This window comes from Lobosporangium transversale (assembly GCF_002105155.1).
Source record: "Lobosporangium transversale strain NRRL 3116 chromosome Unknown BCR41scaffold_65, whole genome shotgun sequence".
In the NCBI taxonomy this organism is placed as follows: domain Eukaryota; kingdom Fungi; phylum Mortierellomycota; class Mortierellomycetes; order Mortierellales; family Mortierellaceae; genus Lobosporangium; species Lobosporangium transversale.
This window is the reverse complement of record NW_019029043.1, coordinates 102,937-121,524: the sequence shown is the minus strand read 5'-3', so window position 1 is coordinate 121,524 and position 18,588 is coordinate 102,937. Positions and strand designations below refer to the sequence as shown.

General features: G+C 41.7%; 8 protein-coding genes across 8 annotated transcripts; 4 read left to right on the top strand and 4 right to left on the bottom strand.

Annotated features, from left to right (window-relative positions):
- Nucleotides 1-330: 330 nt before the first annotated feature.
- BCR41DRAFT_363721 (hypothetical protein) lies at nucleotides 331-3,564 on the top strand. Its single transcript, XM_022025932.1, has 3 exons — nucleotides 331-1,106; nucleotides 1,757-2,575; nucleotides 2,766-3,564. Exons 1-3 carry the CDS (start codon nucleotides 583-585, stop codon nucleotides 3,541-3,543), a joined length of 2,121 nt encoding a protein of 706 aa, XP_021876011.1. The 5' UTR covers nucleotides 331-582; the 3' UTR covers nucleotides 3,544-3,564.
- Nucleotides 3,565-4,057: 493 nt separating this feature from the next.
- Nucleotides 4,058-6,218, bottom strand: BCR41DRAFT_328980 (PQ loop repeat-domain-containing protein). Its single transcript, XM_022021717.1, has 4 exons — nucleotides 5,750-6,218; nucleotides 5,487-5,613; nucleotides 5,221-5,253; nucleotides 4,058-5,067 (listed from the first exon to the last, which is right to left on the bottom strand). Exons 1-4 carry the CDS (start codon nucleotides 5,911-5,913, stop codon nucleotides 4,084-4,086), a joined length of 1,308 nt encoding a protein of 435 aa, XP_021876010.1. The 5' UTR covers nucleotides 5,914-6,218; the 3' UTR covers nucleotides 4,058-4,083.
- Nucleotides 6,219-7,519: 1,301 nt separating this feature from the next.
- BCR41DRAFT_363719 (hypothetical protein) lies at nucleotides 7,520-8,534 on the bottom strand. The gene has a single exon (XM_022025931.1). The coding sequence runs from the start codon at nucleotides 8,493-8,495 to the stop codon at nucleotides 7,557-7,559; it is 939 nt and encodes a 312-aa protein (XP_021876009.1). The 5' UTR covers nucleotides 8,496-8,534; the 3' UTR covers nucleotides 7,520-7,556.
- Nucleotides 8,535-9,010: 476 nt separating this feature from the next.
- Nucleotides 9,011-9,938, bottom strand: BCR41DRAFT_363718 (hypothetical protein). The gene has a single exon (XM_022025930.1). It carries the CDS (start codon nucleotides 9,762-9,764, stop codon nucleotides 9,048-9,050), a length of 717 nt encoding a protein of 238 aa, XP_021876008.1. The 5' UTR covers nucleotides 9,765-9,938; the 3' UTR covers nucleotides 9,011-9,047.
- Nucleotides 9,939-11,293: 1,355 nt separating this feature from the next.
- On the top strand, nucleotides 11,294-11,940 carry BCR41DRAFT_363717 (hypothetical protein). The gene has a single exon (XM_022025929.1). It carries the CDS (start codon nucleotides 11,332-11,334, stop codon nucleotides 11,755-11,757), a length of 426 nt encoding a protein of 141 aa, XP_021876007.1. The 5' UTR covers nucleotides 11,294-11,331; the 3' UTR covers nucleotides 11,758-11,940.
- A 947-nt stretch (nucleotides 11,941-12,887) lies between these two features.
- BCR41DRAFT_213642 (hypothetical protein) lies at nucleotides 12,888-13,876 on the top strand. The gene is made up of 4 exons (XM_022019972.1): nucleotides 12,888-13,059; nucleotides 13,147-13,454; nucleotides 13,556-13,617; nucleotides 13,712-13,876. Exons 1-4 carry the CDS (start codon nucleotides 12,945-12,947, stop codon nucleotides 13,713-13,715), a joined length of 489 nt encoding a protein of 162 aa, XP_021876006.1. The 5' UTR covers nucleotides 12,888-12,944; the 3' UTR covers nucleotides 13,716-13,876.
- A 1,028-nt stretch (nucleotides 13,877-14,904) lies between these two features.
- On the top strand, nucleotides 14,905-16,172 carry BCR41DRAFT_363714 (hypothetical protein). The gene is made up of 2 exons (XM_022025928.1): nucleotides 14,905-16,027; nucleotides 16,048-16,172. The coding sequence occupies exons 1-2, from the start codon at nucleotides 14,929-14,931 to the stop codon at nucleotides 16,125-16,127; spliced, it is 1,179 nt and encodes a 392-aa protein (XP_021876005.1). The 5' UTR covers nucleotides 14,905-14,928; the 3' UTR covers nucleotides 16,128-16,172.
- Nucleotides 16,173-16,821: 649 nt separating this feature from the next.
- On the bottom strand, nucleotides 16,822-18,467 carry BCR41DRAFT_363713 (hypothetical protein). Its single transcript, XM_022025927.1, has one exon. The coding sequence runs from the start codon at nucleotides 18,347-18,349 to the stop codon at nucleotides 16,895-16,897; it is 1,455 nt and encodes a 484-aa protein (XP_021876004.1). The 5' UTR covers nucleotides 18,350-18,467; the 3' UTR covers nucleotides 16,822-16,894.
- Nucleotides 18,468-18,588: the final 121 nt, after the last annotated feature.

Here is an 18,588-nt window from a genome sequence, read left to right as displayed (position 1 = left end):
AATGAACATGTTCAATTACGAGCAGCTTGTGCTGGAGTGAAAGATGAAGTGAATAAAGGTAAAGGTTGCGAAGAGCAAGGTTAGGAAGTTTTCCTTGACAATAAAGATCATAAACATTGCGGAATTATTGATGAATAGCAACAGGTTTTAATAGTAGAGTATAATAATATGTATAATAATAATAACTTTTTTGTTTTTTTGTTTTTTTTTAAATACGTCCCTTTGCCTCCCTTTTCTCATGTGTTGAGTTTTTTTTCTTCACAATTTTATATACATTCCTTTCCCTTTCCCTTTCTCCCTCTTTCTTCTTCTTTTCTTTTACTTTTCCTCTTTTTTTTTTCCCTTCATTCATTCATTCATTCCTTTCCTTTTCTTTATCTTCTTCTTCTTCTTCTTCTTCTTCCTCTTTTCCCTTTTCTCTTTCCTCCTTGTTTGCTCTTCATCCATTTCTTTTCCTCCTATCCTCTCTAATTATCCAACTGTCTCTTTGATTGTCCGTTCTAACGTCCACATCCAAGTTTACGTCTCTTTCTTCTCCTTGCATACACACACATACATTCATACACACACACATCCATAGCCATGGAACTTGATGAAGCCCCTTCTCCTGCTCCCACTTCTCGCCTTGATCATCTCGCAGAATTAGCTACCTCACCATCCCGCTCCTCTCCATCTACTGCCTCGTCTTCAAACTCAAGCACACGCCACTCTTCTTATAATCACTCACAACCTTCACAAGAAGATTCACGTCACCAACACCACCACAACTCCCGTCCATCTAACCGCTCTACTTCTCCTCCTTCATCCTCAGCTTATATGAAAGATACTCGTGCTACCTCTCCTGCTGCTCACCATCACAGCAACAACGGCAACAGCAGTCGTCCCCATATTGTTCAACAACACCTTGAGGCAGAGCCTGCAAACTGGGGTCGTTCTCCCATTACACCTACCACAGCCCGCAAATTTAACCGAATGGCCATTCACGAAGTTCTTGAAGGTCCTGGTCGTAACCAAGGTCACCCTGAAGATGGTCATAGCTCTCCTCCATACAAGCGCAAGGGCTCACCCGATGATGCATCATTCTCAGACCCTCCCTCCAGTTCTCGGTAAGTTGTTTTTTTTTTTTTTTTTTTTTTTTTTCTCTCTCTTTCATTTCCTCTCTCTCTCTCTCTCTTTTTTTCCTTCTTTTTTCCTATAATGATGATGCTGTGTTGGTGCGAGAAAGATAAAGATGAGAGCTTTGTTGGAGCTCTCTTTATGTGATAATGTGTTAGTGCGTATGATTGTCAATGGATTGGACTTTTGGGCAGTGCCTGAAGGTGGTATGTTCAGGAGTGATATTATTATTTTTTTTTTGTGTGTGTCATGACATGACACAGACACAATCAGACGGAGATGGTATCCCCCTCAACCTCAAACAATTGTAATTGTAATCAGCGCCCATGTCTCTTTCAATTCCTCAGTCAATGATTGGATCGTATTGGAAATTAAATTGGGCGACACAAAACGCACTTTACATTTACCCCTCTCCCCTCTCTTACTCTTCCTGACATCTAGTTGGTGACGAGTCAAAATTAATTTCATTTGATTATATTTGATGGACTTGTAATACCTTAATTATTATGTAAAATGTAAAATGTAAAATGTATTGTGTACATTTTATATTTCACACTATATTTATCTCTTTTTTTTTTTTTTTTTTTAATCCAAACTGTACCACCTCTCACCATTTCGACCCTTTCTTTTATTTTAATAGCGCACGTGCTTCTGGTTCTCGTAGTCACTACAATGATCACCTTGCTTCTCACCCACGCTCTCCTCGTCCCCGTCAAGAATCTCCTATGCCCCAGTCCAACTCGGACGAAGATGATGAGCCTGGTGTCCGTATCAACAAAAAGCGTAAAGTCCTTAATGCATTCTCCTCTTCTCTCCAACACAAGGCCTCCTCCACTTCCCCTCCTAGCTCTAGTGGCCCCCCTGAAGTCATGGACCAAGTTCGTACAACCCTTTGGATGAAACAACAACAAAAGGCCCTCATCGAGGCCAGACAGAGCAATGCCTCCACTTCATCAATCCACTCTAGCAAATCCAAGGACCCACCTTCTTCCACTAGCAGTAATGCCAGCAACAGCAGCTCCAGCTCCAACAGCAGCAGCAACAACAACAACAACAGCAACACCAATCAAGCAATCACAGAAAAGACATCCAGTGGCATCTCGGTCTTCCATGGAAGTGCAACCTTTGCTGCTGCCCTTAACCGTCGCCCATTGACATCACCTAGAAGCTCGAAGAATGCAAAGTCGTTGACTATTTTTGCACCCTCCTATTCAGATTCATCACTGTCAATCCACTCTGCTCCTCTTCAACCTTCCCAAAGCCATCTGGCATTGGGTATGAACCCTCGCACGTCCCAGCCTATTCGCAATCATACCCCACATCCACTCTCACAACACCAAGCACCACCTACTGGAACGATACCACAACCCCTTCGATCGCCCAAGACAGCAGGACATCTCAAAAAATCCTCCCGGGTCACTCTTCGTCCCGGACCTCATACTGCCGGTCTCGACAGCAGGTAAAAATCCAAGACGAAATAACCTAATGCTGAGCTATTTTATATTTTATTGAATGGCTTTTATTGCAACAACAACAACAACAAAAGTAACGAATTACATATACTGACTTTTTTTTTTTTTTTTTTTTTTTCTTTCTTTCTTTCTTTCTTCTTTTCCTTTCCTTCCTCTGTCTGTTGAATATAATAATAGTTCTGGAACATTGCCTGCTCCAATCCTTTCATCCCATACCGGACCTTTGCCTTCACCAATGTTTCCTCATCCAACTACACCATTCCATCCTGGTAGCAGCCTGGCTGGCCCACCTGGTCACATATCCAAGCCAGTGTTCATGGAAACAGTATCGAATCTCTTTGACTCGATGGACTCGACCCGTTCATTAAAGCATACGCTGGAGGAACAGATTCGCAAGTCTGCACAATTATTGCAGACATTGCAATCTAGCGGAACCATGATCGAAAGTCTTGTCCGTGGACAGTTCAAGGAGTTGGAGAAGGGTGTGATTGAGAAGTTTGAGAACGAGTTGGAGTATCTCTCAACAAGGGTGGGTCTTTTGGAGGATCATCTGGGTCTGACTCCCCCAGCCAAGAAAGCACGAGTGGTGGTTGCCCCTTCCACTAGTACTGCTACTACCGGCAGTGGATCATCCTCAAAGAGCAGTGCAATGACAGGCGTCACTTCTACCTCAGGATCATTGCCTTCACCCCCATCGGGTAACGGTGATTCGAAGACAGGGGAGAGTGGCTCTCATGATTCAGACCTGAAGGACGGCACTCTTCCTACGCCACCCCTGAACAAGAACCAGGACTCTGCTATGGAGGTTGAAGATGAAGAGCCCACGACGACATCATCAGCAGTAGCATCAGGCTCATCATCACCTCGAGATCAGGCCACTGAATATCGTTCTACAGTCAAGAAGTTACGGGAACGAGTTGCTAATATTGAGAAGCGTCAGGAAGCAACTGCTTAAGGGAAAAAAAAAAAAAAAAAAGTTCCGATGTCCTTTTTTTTTTTAGTTTATGTACCATTCTTTATGACAGAAAAAAAAACCCTTTATTATTCAACAACAACAACTACAACAACAACAAAAAAAAAAAAAAAAAAAAAAAAGAAGCCCTGTACAGATGGGGGATTGAAAAGAAAGTAAAGAAGAAAGAAAAAAAAAAAGAAAAAAAGAAAAAAAAGAAAGAAAGAAAGAGAGAGAGACTCCTGCCCCCCCCCACCCTACCCCACCCATTTCCTGGCTTTATTCCTGGCTTTATATAGTTATTAGTTAATACTGAAAGATGTCGCCCTTTTTTCTTCTTATTTTTTATTTCACCTTGTTACTATATTATTCCATCTTGAACTTTTTTCAAATTAAAAAAAAAAAAAAAAAAAAAAACTGTTCATGTTTTGATGTTGATGGTATGAGTTTATTTTACAAGTCGTGAATATCATCTATATCTGCAAATGTTTACAAGGAAAAAAAAAAAAAAAAAAAGCTGTAGTTTTTTTTTTTCTCTCTCTCTTATGCCTGGATCTCCTCATTCTCCATATCCTTGTGAGAGGTTGTTGAAGGCGAGTTATCCTTGTAAAGATAGAACTGACAAAAGATCATAATGTCAAAGATCAAGGTGCCACAGGATCCAAGCCACCAGGGCATATTGCGGTACAAATAGTCGGGATCTAATGAGTTCAAAAGGATACTGGCCACGAAGAGAACATTGCCAAGGACCGTGAACGTGAACATCATGATGGAGAGACCCTCACAGGATTGAAGGACCCAATTCTTGTAGAGTTGTGGGATACGAGAGCCCCAATAGAGGATAGCACAACTCCAACCCAAGAAGATAGGAAGCCAGCTCTTGTCATGATCACTGTTGCCATCATTGCCATTGCTGTCGCTATCGTGGTGACCAAGGATTTGGAATTCTGTAGCTCCATGCTCAGGCGCTGGGGGCATCTTGTGTCCTCCACTGCATTTGACCCAACTCCACCATTCATCAACTGATCCATCCTCCTGAAGAATCTGGTATCCATGGCCAATTTCACCCTGAAGGACACAACGACGGTACTCAAAGAAAGCCCAGACGAAGAATGCGGTAGCCATTGTTGGGAGTAAGACCACGAGACATTGACGGACACGACGTCTTCTGAAGAACATTCTTACACGTCCACAAAGACTTTGCTGATGATGATGATGACGATGACGATGATCCATAGAATGATGTGTAGAAGAATTGGCAGGAATGCTAGAGTAATTGTTACTACTATTATTATTGTTGCTGTTATTGTTATTGTTGTTGTTGTTGTTGTGGTGATTGATGGGAGAAGCGATCTGTTTGCCCAAGAGTGCAGATTCTTCATCAGGAACATGTGACTCTGAATCTGATGATTCGTCCGAGCTAGAGTCTGAGTCTTGGTTGTCATCTCCAGTACAGCGCCTGTTAGTAGATGAAGACGCCAAACGAGCCTTTCTTCTATAATAATAGACTTGCATGATCAAAACAATCTATCGAGAAAAGATCAAATAAAAAAAATAAGAAAAAAAAAAAGATCCAGAGGTTGAGTAAAAAAAAAAAAAAAAACGATCGATTTTTGCTGGGTCACACAAAAAATACAAAAAAGAAATTGGTCGTGTGACATTAATGATTATTTTACTTACATCGGCAATTGTGTAGTACCAAGCCAGAATCCTCTGTAGGGGATAATTAAAAAAAAAAAAAAAAAAAAAAAAAAGATGATGCATGTGAGATGTATTGAAATAATAATGTTTCCTTTTTACTCCTGGGGAGGTTCAAAGCACAAAGGAAAGGGTTGCATGCGAATATGGCCTTGCTCCTTTTTTTTTTTTTCTTTTCCTTTTCCTTTATTTCTCTTCCTCCCCCCCCTCTTTTTCTTGTCTCAATTTCCCAATTTCTTCATCATTACCATGGTCAAGAGTAAGTTATCCAAAGTGACTCCAGCAACATTAAAGAGATCTCCAAGAAGCCAAATGTATAGGAAGGGTAATGAAAGAGACTCTCCTGATTGCCTCTTGTAGTTGATCCAGATTTGTCTAGATTTTTATAAATAAATAAAAATTGATCAGTGATATATCAAAGACTTCTTGATGTGCATGATCTCATTCATGACGAAGAAGATGAAGGAGCACATTGGGATAGAATTATTTTTTTTAAACCATTTTCACTTACGGAGTAAAGACGATAAACCAACAGATGATGGAAAGCATGCCTGTAATGCTGGAGAGCGTAGCGAGTGTGGATGAAGATTGGGCATCCATTGCAGTAGTTGCTATTGTTGATGTGGAATCCGTCGTTTGTCTGGCAAGCCAGAAAAATACTGTGTGGAGGACCATGATATAATAAAAGAACTAAATGTCTGGACTACTAAAGCTGTTGCTTCTGTTGGTCCTGCTGCTGTTGTCTTTTTACACTATGCTATTTCTTTTTTCTTTTGTCTGTGTAAAAGACTGGAAACAAAGAGTTTGTTTGTGAGGAGAGTGGAAAGTGAAGAATGAAGAAGAAAAGAAGAGAGGAGAGTAGGACTTGAGAGGACAGAGCAAGTTAGAACAGGACAAGACAAAGCAAGTCAAGACAAGACAGGACAAGGCAAGGCAAGGGAGAGGAAAGGGGAGGGGAAGAAAGGAATGAATGAATGAAGTGAAGAAAAGAAGTAAAAGAAAAAGAAGAAAAAAGAAAAAAAGCTGGTTCATATTTGTATCGAATGCTGTGTTTGTGGAGTAAGTCATCCATGACCGTTTCAACAAACATGCATCACATCCATCTGTAACCTTGATTGAACAGGGACTATTTCCATAACCAGCATCCATGTAAAAAAAAAAAAAAAAAAAAAAAAAAAAGATAATCAAATTTTTTTTTGTTTTTTAGGGTTCCTCTCTCACTTGACTTGAGCAGTCCAAGTAAAGTTTACTGATTTGATAAAGACAGGCCCATTGGTCACTCTTCTCCAATAGAAATTTCTGTTCCAGCACACACGACAAACGGCAAAAACATGTGCTCAAATCAAATGCCACACACAAACACAAACAAATTGACACTCTTCTGCAGCCAACGCATTCTTCCCAGGGTTACAAATCTGTCCACTTTGCTTATTCTCTCTCTTTCTCTCTCTAATCCATCATTCTATTGTTATTACGGGGGCACATAATCTACATCTTACTGGTCAAAACTGGAGGTAAAAGTACGCCGCTACTTTCATTCTAATGTAATCAAGAGGTCATAAAAAAAATAAAATAAAATAAAATAAAATAAAAAAAATGACATGAACCAAGTTGAACTAATTGAAGTCTGACCCAGTGTCATGAGCACCTTAGTCGGCTGTTTGTTGATCCTTTGTTCTTCTTTTGTTGCCTATTGAGTGACAATGATGTCAATATCTCTCATAGCACTAAAGGCGAGCTAGCATCAAAAAGCGATAAAGTAGTAACCAGCAAATGCTCTTATGGAAGCAAACAGGCCTTAAACGCGTCTATAATGTAAATATATATAAATAAAATACTGTATACCTTTATCGGATCCATTAATCTTCCCTTATTTATCTGCATTATTTATCGTTTCTCTTTTGCATCATCTTGCTCCGTCTCGCGCGCTCATATCTATGCATTCAATTCACATCACCTCAATGCGAGCGACTATTCTGTAAGGCCGGACTCATACTTTCAGAACGCAGGATCATCTTTTATTTTAACAGTTTATATATATATTTGGAACCTAATATTTGAGCACATTGTGTAATAAACAGGCTATGAAAGCAAGCGTTGGATTGGAAGTGAAGTGAGCATAAGAATTGACATTGTTCTCATAAATGCATGCCACACAACAAGCATATGTCTGTCGACAATAGGTATTTTACCTTGGCAACAGCAAACAATTGCTCATATTAGAACAGGGAGTGGGGTCTAAATTTTGCTTTATTTGGGACAGATCGACAAGTATGAGACTCTGTTGGGCAGTCGGAACATAGCAACGCAGAAATGTTTTATTTTTTTAGTTTGAAGTGGTTATTGCAAATAGGTACACCATCAGCGCGGATTTCTGATCCGGAGCAAATAATCTTGCATTGTCTTCCTTTGCTTTTGATATTCATCTGGCATCGAAGGTGACGATTACTAGGATCATGTTGAAAGCAATACCACTCAAGCCCATCTTTGATCAACCTTTTCTTCGGAGAAAGGATTCTGCAGCGTCTACCCTTGCCTGTCAAACCATGACATCGGTAACGAGAGACATGCTTTCCGTAGTGATATTGCGTACCTTTGGCGTTACCACTATTGGCATACCTGTCGATTTTCATATCCTTATTGCACACCATGGATCGAGATGTCAATAAGTTTATCACCTGTCCAGCGGTATTCACATTATGGCTTTGCTGGTGCGTGTGATAGTTCGACTTGGGCTTGGAACTACACCTTGTTACCCGGATAGTGAGTGATTCCATGTCGCCAGTCAGCTGTATCAGGCCATCCTCCTCTGGTTTTGGATGTCTATTGTAGTTTAAGCTAGTAGGATTAGGCCGTTCCCATGTCCTCGCCGAAGAATCTATAGATTCGACAGCATCAATAGACTGATGATTTTGTTCCAGATGATGTCCTTGCCAAGATGTCAGACGGCATAGTTTGGAGCTAGTACTGTCTTCCACTGCTTGAATGTTGGAGAGCCCCATATTATTAGTCGCCTGAACCGGATCGTTCGCCCTGAGATCTGCGTGTGCATGATCGCGGGAGCTTTTGGACTTCCCCTTTGCTATACTCCCGTCAGTATCAAACAATTGGCTAGTTTGGCTCAGATGACGATTTCGCTGAGTCCAACAACGGTATGGCCCGGAAATGGTGCTGCCTCCTGTTGTCCGGAAAAAGGATGGTTCATGGTGGCCAAAGCTATTAATCCATCTCCTTGTTATCCTCGCCATAGAAGCCATAGTGCCGTTAGTATCAATAGGCTAATAGGCTGGTGCGATTATTCTCAGAAAAAAAAAAGTCACTCCAATGAGGATGTTTGGAGAAGCGAAAAAAAAAAAAAAAAAAAAAAAAAAAAAATAAGTTGAGGAGTTGTCTGAGTATTTGAGGAGGAAAGAATATGTGTGTATCGGAGAGAATACGAATGAGGGTTTTGTCCAAAGGGGTGAGAAAATTACACAAATACGTTTTTCAGGGGATCAATTTATCAAGAATAATACCTAATCAACAAAGTCTTGATGGATCTGCATAAAGAGCTGTGCTCGATAATGGCTTCAATATCATCCTACGGACCCAATGTAGGTTCACATGAGGAGTTCTTTGACATTGGCGCCATCCAGGACGTATCCTGTGGCTATTTGCTTTAAGGCACAAGACTAAAGTACATCCATACTATTGCTGTTGCCGATGCTTTTTTGACTATTCTACTTGGCAAGGAACAAAAGCTTTCAACAAAGGCATGCAAGTAAAATCGATCCTTCGTACACGACCACACCAGACTAACCGATTTTTTTTTATTTATACTGACTAAAGTGCTTATTACAGTAAGGTTTGTTGCCTAGGCGAATTTCTGATTTAGAGCATCTAATCTCGCATCTTTTTCCCTTTACGACTCTCCCAAGACATTGAAGGTGATCATTGGCGGGATTATGTTGAAAGCAATACCACTCAACACCACCTTTAATCAACTCTCTATTCGGAGTAGACTTTCTGCAAGGTGTACCGTCTTTGTTTGTACCATGACATAGGCGATTTGGATTGTGGTTTTCGCAGTAGTGTTGCGTGCCTTCAACGTTGCCACTGCTGAAACGATTGTCGATTTTAATATTCTTACTGCAAACCAGACATAAAGGCGTTAATAAGTCTACCCTTTCAATAGTGGCATCCACATTAAGGCCTTGCTGATATGTCTGGGCTCTGGTGCACTTTGATATTCGAATTTTGAGTGAGTTCAAGTCATTAGTTAGCTGTATCAAGTCATCTTCTTCTGACTCCGGATATCTACTGTAGGCTAGACTATTAGGGCTAGTCTGCCCCTTTGTCCTCATCGAAGAACTCATGCTTTCATCAGCATCAATAAATTGTGGGATTTGCTCCAGATGAGGGTTTTGCTGAGGCGTACCACGGTATGACTTGGAGCTGGTGCTGCCTCCTGTTGTTCGGAGATCAAATGGCTTATGATGGTTCAAGGTATTAGTCTGTCTCCTTGTTGCGGCCGTTGTGGAAGCCATAATATCGTCAGTATCAAGGGGAAGGAAGCTTCAGTGAGTGTATCATAGAGTGGAGAAAAAAGTATGCGTCGGGGGAGTGGTCAAAGAGAAAAGAGTGTGAGTGGAAGAGAGCAAATTAGGTCTGTTTTTACGCCCTCAAAGGGGGGTGGGAATCTTCAGTTTGGAGATTGGAAGCACCAAGGAAAGGAGAAACATCGTATGGACTAGATAGCAACGTGATCTTTTATTAATGTTCTGTTGTGGGCTTCTATGATGACCTCTTTGAGGCTGACGCTTCGCTTTCTCACTTGAAGAATATCACAGTCTAGGACTTATCCTGTGGTTGATTTTTTACAAGGATATGGTTCATACTATTGCTGCTGCTGCCACTGTTACTAGTCCTGATTACCGGTGTTGGTGTTTTCTTTTTCTTCTTCTATTACTTCTGATGCTTCCACAATTTCTGCTAATACTGAAATCACAACCTTGGCGCCTTCAATGCCTTTGGTTGCTTCCTTTGCTGCCCAATCTACTGCTAAGGCGCTTGCCTTCTCTGCCTTGTCAGTCTTTCTCCTCTTGGCTTAATGCTCTCCCTGCTTCTTCCTTGGTAGTATGACTGCCTGGCGTGCTACGGGCATTGGTGGCTCTGGAGATGAATGCTTGGATTCAGTTTTCGATATTGGGAAGGGAGTTATCTCTTGATGATAGACTCTTAGCGCTCTGATAGGCTGTTGAGAACATGTAGTTTCGGTTTTCCTTTCCTTTTTCTTTCTCTCTCTCTCTCTTTTTTTTTTTTTTTTTTTTTTTTTTTCTTCTTCTTCTTAAAGACAAGCGAACATTAAAAGCGATGAAGTGCCAGTGGACGCTATTATGGAAGGAAATGTGCTTTGATTCCAGCTTAGATTGCTCATGAGCGCTCTCAGTGCCGGTCAGAGGGTTTCTAAAACAAATGTGAGATCAGCGGGAGTAAGTTAAAAAGCTTCATCAAGCCATGGCCCTCTATATCGGGACCAGATTGCTTTTTCGGCTTGAAGAGTTGGAGTTTTGCTGGACACTAGATAACTCATGAGGAGAAAAAATTGGATAGGTGAAGATGATACTTCTTTTGATTTTTTTATTTTTTTATTTTTATTTCTCTTTTCGAATACGTTGTAAGATGGCTTTTTGATTTACTCAACCATCTATTATATGAGTAACGTAGCATAGTATTGTTCCTCCTCCTCCCCCACTTTTTAAAAACAATTGACCAAACTATGAAGTCGAGGAAGATTGACGAACGACGTTAAACTTTCGTGTATGGAATGAATGGATGAGAGAAAGACCACTGAAGTTAGGTATTTTTCTTGGATATATAGCTTTGAGCGTAAAAGATGGAACACATTTGTAGTTTTAGGTGACATAAACGCGTCATTTTTTATGAAGGTATTTATATATGTCAATGAGGTGTTCAAGAGATATCTGCTATAATTTGTGGTGACTGTAAGAGCCCGTATGTCTACCTTTGTCATAGAAGTTGGGGATGCACGTGATTGGTACAATTCACTTGACCAACTTTGCTCCATTATCCCAGTGGGTATTGCAAATAGGAATGGGTTTTTCACGATCGGGGTGTTCGTGGTATTGTTCTGGTGTGCATGTAACACCGCATTGTCTTTTTTTGGTTTTGGCATATGCATGGCATCTATGGTGGTCATTCCAAGGATCATGTTGGGGGCAATACCACTCCTTATCTTTGCCTAACTTTTTTGGTGAACAAAATTTAAGGCAGCGTTCTTTCTTTTCTGTTGTTATATTTTTACCACGGCATCGGAGGCGGGCATGGTCTTCACAGAATTCCAGCACGATGTCACGCTTGTTGAGGTTCTTATCCTCCTTGCAAATCGGACATCCCACTTGGGTTACTGGGGTTACTTGGGTTACTTGGGTTACTTGGGTTACTTGGAAGCTGCACTCCTCCAGGGCATCGATCAACTGCTTCATATCAGACTCTTCTGATTTCGGACTTTCATTATAGTTCTGGCTATTAGGATTGGATTGCTCTCTTGGATTACTGCTGCCTCGTGTTCGGCAGTTGTCCAAGTCATCAGTCTGCCCCATTCTTGTCACCGTTATAGAAGCCATAGTACTATCAGTATCAATAGGCTGGCACGTTTTATCAGGAAGAAGGACGCTTCGGTGAGTATATCTAGAGAAATGGGGAAAAAGAGTGTGAGGGTGTAGTCGAATGTTGAGGAGAAAAGCATGTGCGTGGAAGAGAGAACAGATGTGGATTTTATTTTATACCCACAAGGGGTGGCGAAGACCTTCACATTGGAAAGTGGTGCATCTGATCTTCTGTTATTTTGCTATCATTAATGTTCTAATAGTGGTGCACAGCCCAGCAGAGAGAGAGAGACGTACTTGGCAATGGCCTCGAGACACCATATTTCGAACCCAATACGAGTCTATGTGATGAGTACATTGAAGCTGGCGCTTTGCTCTCTCACTTGGAAAATACCACCATCCTGGGTATACCTATGATTAAACCATTCGCTTTTTAGCATAAGACTGTGGTTCATACTATTGCTATTGCTGTTATTAGTTCTGGTTACTGGTGCACTGATGTTTTTTCTATTTTTATTTTTATTGTTTCTAATGTCCCTGTTTCTGCTGTTACTGAGGTCGCAGTCTTGATGACCTCAATGCTTTGATTGCCTCCTTGTTATGCAACCTCCTGCTATGGGCCCTGTCTTCTGCGCCTTGTCAGTCTTTTGTCTTTTGGCCTAACGCTTTCTTGGTAACATGGTCGCTTAATGTGCTACGGACGTTGGTGGCTTTGTCAACGAAAGCTCTTCGATTTATCACTTGGACTGTGATAGGCCGCTGATTGAGAACATTTAGTTGATTAGTTTTCTCTAAAAAAAAAAAAAAAAAAACAATTTACGGGCAAAAGTGTCCATGAATAGGCACTAATTTATCACCTGTGTAGGCATCAGGTGCATGATTTCAATATCCTGTGAAGGTGTTTTCTAAAAAAAATTATATAAAGTCCGCCGATTGAATTGAAATGAATAAGAAATATATTTATCGATATGAAAAAAATTACCCGGGCATGACTGGCAATTTCCTACAAAAATACTGTCCCTAAGCCATTCGAAAGAACTTAAAAAAAAAAATTCGCCCAAAACACCTTACCTTACCACCATTCTTCATTCTACCTTCATGAGCGCTGCCGAAAGGAGAGACAGTGGTATTCTTGCGGACTCGTCTGAAAGCTATTCTTCAGCTCCCTCCGCGGGAAGCCTTTGCCCAAGTAAAGCACTTAAGTTAATTCGAGGTAAATGAATCTCCATGTCCATTGATCAACCTCATTCTGAAGAAATTTCATTTTCTCTTTTATCATTAGCAAGCACTATTCTACCAGCTTCATTACCAGCCTCATTACCATCTTCATTACTAGCCTCATTACCATCTTCATTACCAGCTTCGCGACAGGCTACACAGAGCCGGTCACGGAAACGAAAGGCTCAAGCTGATACAGTAGTTTCATACTCAGGAACAAGCTCTTCTCAGGTAGTCACTCCCCATTTACAAAGCGAGGAACAAATCCAGAGACTAAATGTCTTGAGAGTCAAGGAGTTTGAAGCCCAAGTAAACACTGAAGAACAGCGTCGCCATCAGCTTGCAGATAGCACTAAGAAGACTTACATCCGATACCAGCAGCATTGGGAGGTAAAGATCGCACGTTTTTCAATTATAAAATGAGATAGAGTTAAAGCATGTGCTTATTCTGATTCGCTCTGCGATTCCTTTCCTATTCTCCTATTCTCAAGGCCTGGTGTACTCGAAAAGGATATGGAAGCGATTTCAGCGTCAGGGCAAACAAGTTCCTAATGTACATGAAAGAGAATTTGGAAGAAAAACCATTTATACCGGACAACGATATTAACCATCGAGATGCTGTGCTTCCGCTTCGTGTCAATGCCAAGTTGAAGGGCTCTGTAACTTCTTTCGAGCTTATGAAATACTTGGAGGTAGAGCCAGTGTCATTCGAAACAGCAGACGCATATATCAAGGCTGTTATAGATCTTTACAACAGCCAGAGGAATCGTCCAGATATGATGCATGAGCAACATCCTAGAACTCATTCAATTATCACTCTCATGGAAGGCTATAAACGCAGATTAGGGCAGACCAAAACAGCAAAGAAAATGAGAACATTTTGTGTTGATCAGGGTGAGGAGATTTACCACTTAAAGGAGGTGATGAGACAAGGCTGGAGACATAACTACTCGTCGCTTGGGAAATCCAATAATCACAAAGTTAAAGGGCTACGAGACCGAGGCATTGCAGCATGGTCTTTTTTCATGATGACTCGAGGGGAGAATATGAGGAAGGCTACATTGGCAGACATACAGGCCATCAATTTTGGACGCAAGGAGACCAATAATGGCCAATTTGTGCTCGGCATCGTCCTTACAATGCTGCAAGGAAAAGTAAACCGTGATGGCAAAGAGTGTATGACAGCAATCATTAGGAATAAAAATGTGGAGGTATGCCCAATTGGCGCCCTTGGGTTTTATCTCTTTGAGCTTTGGCAGGTAAGCGATCAATAGCTACTTTAGTATTAGAATAAGTGCCATTTTGACTATATTAATAACACCGAAGATGTTTCTTATTTTTGTAGTGCTCTGATGTCACAGTGCCTAATTTTGCAGACGAAGAGGATTGGTACAACCGATATCTTTGGGTGAGCACATCCGATCCAAGTCAAAAAACTGAGCTTTCCCAAGCAGCGCACTACATGGGTCAGTCTCATTTGTTTGATGGGGCTAACATCCCCGTTAACAAGCCAACCCACTATCACCGCGGTGCTGGAGCTCGCTTTGTGCATCAAAATGGGTGTGAGATTCAGGACATTGAAAAGCATGCGCACTGGAGCATGAATCGTCTCATGACGCATTATTTGGACCTCGCGATCAGTACCGTTGCCTTTAAAATGTCTGGCTTCACCTCTGTTAATGAACGCCCATGGTATGTGCGCAACGTTCTGCTTCCTCCGAATGAACTTCAGATAAAGATCTTCCCTTTTATCGAGTCGTACTTTGATGGTCATCCTGATTGGAAGAAACGCATACAGAACATCATGGAGGATAGAGAAATCTGTTACGGGCGACCCGAACATACACGTCTTTCAGTCAGTCACATGGATGTCCCCGCCATCAACATTTTGAGCCTCCTGGCTCACTTACGGAAGGTCATACTCCAGGATGCGGTCGTTCTCATGGATATCTCTAGTGAAAACCACTTGTCCAATTACTCGCTTCACGGAATATTTAGACACAAAGTGTTTCAAGATCCGCAATTCCACTCGTATCGATTGGCGCTCAAGGATGCTATGGCAAACGCTACATCCCCGTACTTGGATAGCCTTAATGCTAACTCACCTGCTATCGTGAATGAACTCCGAGGAGTCAGTACGAAGCTTAGTCATGACCTTCAGCATGTACAGGCGTCTATTGACAATTTAACTCAAAGGGCAGACGAAATTTCCTCAAACACGCGAACTCTTAAAGGAGACTTTATCGATGAAAGGCATCGACAGTCGGAAGCGACTGCATTGGCAGTTTCAGGTGAATTCAATCGTTTTGCCGCTAGTATGCTAAATATCATGAAGCAAGTGGCACAGCAACTTCAAGTTTCTGTGGCGGAAGAGAGTGTGTCACTGGGCCTAACTTCTAACATGCAACCTGCAAAGGGATTGGGGTTGGCGTCCAATCAATCTCGACTTCAGAAGCAGAAGCCCACCCAGCGGCAGGCCCAGGAACAACATGGACAAGGGTTAGAACAACAACAGATGAATCAGGACAATAATCAAGATCAAGATCAAGATCAAAACTACGAGCAAGGTCAGGGCATTCAAGAATTGAATCAGCGACAAGAACAGGCCCAGCAAGAGCCAGGGCAGAAACAGCAGGATGAAGTGGGCCAGGATATCCCATTAGTACAAAAGCGGTTCAAGAAGCTATGGACGGATAGCAGAATTAAAGAAATACAAAACCTTGAAAACTCGCTTGCAACGCCTCAAATGGAGGTCACTATTGATAAATATGACATGCTCCATCAAAAACATTCTCTCCGAGAGCATTGGAATGAATGGTTTTATGGGCACAATGACTATCCTTCTATCTGGCGGCTTAATAAGTTCAAAGGCAGGTCTTGGAGGGCTTCCAATTCGGCTAGACGATACAAGTTTAAGAAAGACGTGATATATTCGATTCTCGATAGAATGCTCACCATGGAAGGTGAATTACGTGATCGAGAGAGAGAGTTGCTTTAAATGAAGTTGAGCAGCTCTTGGTATCCTCGTCTTTGAATAAGTATTACAACGATCTTCATAGTTAGAATTATAGTGCAACCTTCGGTTAGAATTATAGAATTAAAGCGCATATCAGTTCAAGCATTGACGCATCTAATATCTAAAGTCAACTGTCTGGTGGAAGTTGTAGCGGAAGGGCTGGACAGAGTGTTGTAACTCGAAAAAATGTTAAAAATTGGTTAATGTGAGGAATGAAGGAATGAGAAACCACAATTATGCCTTTGTAACAACCAACCTCCCTTTCATTCGACAAAAATGGCGCAATGGTCCAAGAGTAGTTTTCTGTAGTCGCATATTATGTGCCAATTCTGCTCTCTCCTTTCTTTTAATTGATTTCTATTCTAGTATTTCATATAAAAGTGGTGTGAAGGTTTGACATGTACGTATCCGTATTAGATAGAAGTTGTGGATATACTGATTTTCACGTGACAACTGACAGGTAATAGATAGAAAATTTTTTTTTATTACTCTTGGTAAACTGACACTGGCCGGGGATATATCTTAGGCTTATTTCTTGTTCATTGATGCATCTTCCTTGCCCTTTTCCGCCTGGGGTATTACATAGTAGGCAGGTTACCCGTTGCATATGGCGCAGATATGTAATCGATGTGATGATAATGTGATTCTTCGTACACATCTCGATCACTTCCACTTTGAACACCCGTTCTTCGCTTTAAGTTTTTTTTTTTTTTTTTTTTTTTTTTTTTTTTAAACTACTTAGCCTTTCATTATATTCACTAATCGTATTAGGAGCTATAACGCAGCGTTACGTAATGATGGACTGACAGGAATTTTATCTTATCTTATTAAAGTGGTTATTACAAATAGGTACATCACCAAGGCGGATTTCTGATTCGGAGCAAATAATCTTGCATTGCCTTCCTTTGTTTTTGGCATCCATCTGACATCGAAGGTGACTATTGCGAGGATTATGTTTAAAGCAATACCACTCAACCCCATCTTCGACCAACTCTTTGCTTGGAGAAAAGACACTGCAGCGTGTACGCTTCTCTGTTGTGCCATGACATCGACGACGAGAGCTATGGTTTTCGCAATAATATTCCATGCCTTGAATGTTGCTACTAATGCCGCGCTTGCCCATCTTCATATTCTTACTGCAACCCCAACATGGGGGCGTCAATAAGTCTATCATCTCTCCAGTGGCATTCACATTATGGTCTTGCTGGCGTGTGTGATGGTATGATTCGAGGTTTGTACCGCTTTTTGTCACTCGGACATTAAGTGAGTCCATGCCATCATCCAGCTGTATCAAGTCAGGCTCCTCTGGTTCCGGCTTCTCATTGTAGTCTGAGATGTTAGACCGTTCCTTTGTTCTTATTGAAGAAGCCACGCTTCTACCACCAGTATCAATAGGTTGATGAGTTTGCTCTAAGTTACGGCTCTGACGAGATTTTCGTCGGCATGGCTCAGGGCTGGTGCTGTCTTTTGCTGCTTGAACACCGATCAGCTTCATGTCATCAATCAGCCGTATCAAGTCATCCACCTCTGGTTTTGGACGTCCATGCTGACCAAAGCTTTTGGGCTCCTCTCTTGCCCTTGTTGGGGAAGGCGTACTGCTACCAATACCAATCAGTTGCCGAGTTTGGTTCAGATTACGACTTTGCCGAGGTATATGGGGGAATGCCTCGGAATTGATGCTGTTTTCTGTTGCTTGGGCGCTGGGTATAGACAAAATGTCATCAGTCACCTGGATTGGGTCATTCCCCTTGAACTCCACGCGTGTGTGGTGACAGGAGCTTTTGAGTCTCCCCTTTGCCCTCGATGACGAGCCCAGGCTCCCATCAACGCCAACATCAATAGGTTTATGGGTCTGTTTCAATTTACGGCTTTGCTGAGGTATACGGCGGTATGCCTCGGAACTGGTGCTATCTTCTATTGTTTGCAAGCTGGGGAGCTCATGACCATTCATCGGCTGTCTCGGTATCAAGCCATCCACCTCTTGCCTTGAACGTCCATGGTACTCAGAGCTTTTGGCCTTCCCCTTTGCCCTGCTTGACGAAGCCATTCTCCCACCAGCATCAGTAGGTTGATAAGTTTGCTTCAAATTACGTTCTTGCCGAAGCATACGTTGATATGGCTCGGGATCATATTCTATTGTTTTGGGGCTGTAGTGCCCTAGGTCATCGGCCAGTTGCCCCATTATCAAGTCATCCATCGTTTGGTTTGAACGTCCATAGTGGGCAAAGTTATTAGTCCATCCCCCTGTTGCCCCTGTCATGGAGGCCATAGTGTTATCAGTATCAGTAGACTGGTACGTTTATTTTCAGGGGAAGAGGGTACACTAATGAGTATGTGGAGAGGAGGCGAAATCGAGTGTGTAGAAAAGTAAAGTGGAGAGAAGAGTGTGGGAAAAATTATGCAGGGAAGTTGTCAGATGATTATTTATCAATTCATTCATCAAGCTAATTATTTAACGTTTTAATAATGTTTTGGTAGCCCATACGGACTAGCAGAGAAGGAGGGCTG

Coding starts and splice junctions, on each gene's coding strand:
- BCR41DRAFT_363714 (XM_022025928.1), top strand. CDS start 14,929: ATGGATGTCCCCGCCATCAACATTTTGAGCCTCCTGGCTCACTTACGG.
- BCR41DRAFT_363721 (XM_022025932.1), top strand. CDS start 583: ATGGAACTTGATGAAGCCCCTTCTCCTGCTCCCACTTCTCGCCTTGAT. Junction 1,107..1,756: donor GACCCTCCCTCCAGTTCTCG/GTAAGTTGTTTT, acceptor TTATTTTAATAG/CGCACGTGCTTCTGGTTCTC. Junction 2,576..2,765: donor ACTGCCGGTCTCGACAGCAG/GTAAAAATCCAA, acceptor ATATAATAATAG/TTCTGGAACATTGCCTGCTC.
- BCR41DRAFT_363718 (XM_022025930.1), bottom strand. CDS start 9,764: ATGGCTTCCACAACGGCCGCAACAAGGAGACAGACTAATACCTTGAAC.
- BCR41DRAFT_213642 (XM_022019972.1), top strand. CDS start 12,945: ATGAGCGCTGCCGAAAGGAGAGACAGTGGTATTCTTGCGGACTCGTCT. Junction 13,060..13,146: donor AGCACTTAAGTTAATTCGAG/GTAAATGAATCT, acceptor CTATTCTACCAG/CTTCATTACCAGCCTCATTA. Junction 13,455..13,555: donor GATACCAGCAGCATTGGGAG/GTAAAGATCGCA, acceptor CCTATTCTCAAG/GCCTGGTGTACTCGAAAAGG.
- BCR41DRAFT_363713 (XM_022025927.1), bottom strand. CDS start 18,349: ATGGCCTCCATGACAGGGGCAACAGGGGGATGGACTAATAACTTTGCC.
- BCR41DRAFT_363717 (XM_022025929.1), top strand. CDS start 11,332: ATGGGTTTTTCACGATCGGGGTGTTCGTGGTATTGTTCTGGTGTGCAT.
- BCR41DRAFT_328980 (XM_022021717.1), bottom strand. CDS start 5,913: ATGGTCCTCCACACAGTATTTTTCTGGCTTGCCAGACAAACGACGGAT. Junction 5,614..5,749: donor TGGTTTATCGTCTTTACTCC/GTAAGTGAAAAT, acceptor ATAAAAATCTAG/ACAAATCTGGATCAACTACA. Junction 5,254..5,486: donor ATAACTTACTCTTGACCATG/GTAATGATGAAG, acceptor TATCCCCTACAG/AGGATTCTGGCTTGGTACTA.
- BCR41DRAFT_363719 (XM_022025931.1), bottom strand. CDS start 8,495: ATGGCTTCTATGGCGAGGATAACAAGGAGATGGATTAATAGCTTTGGC.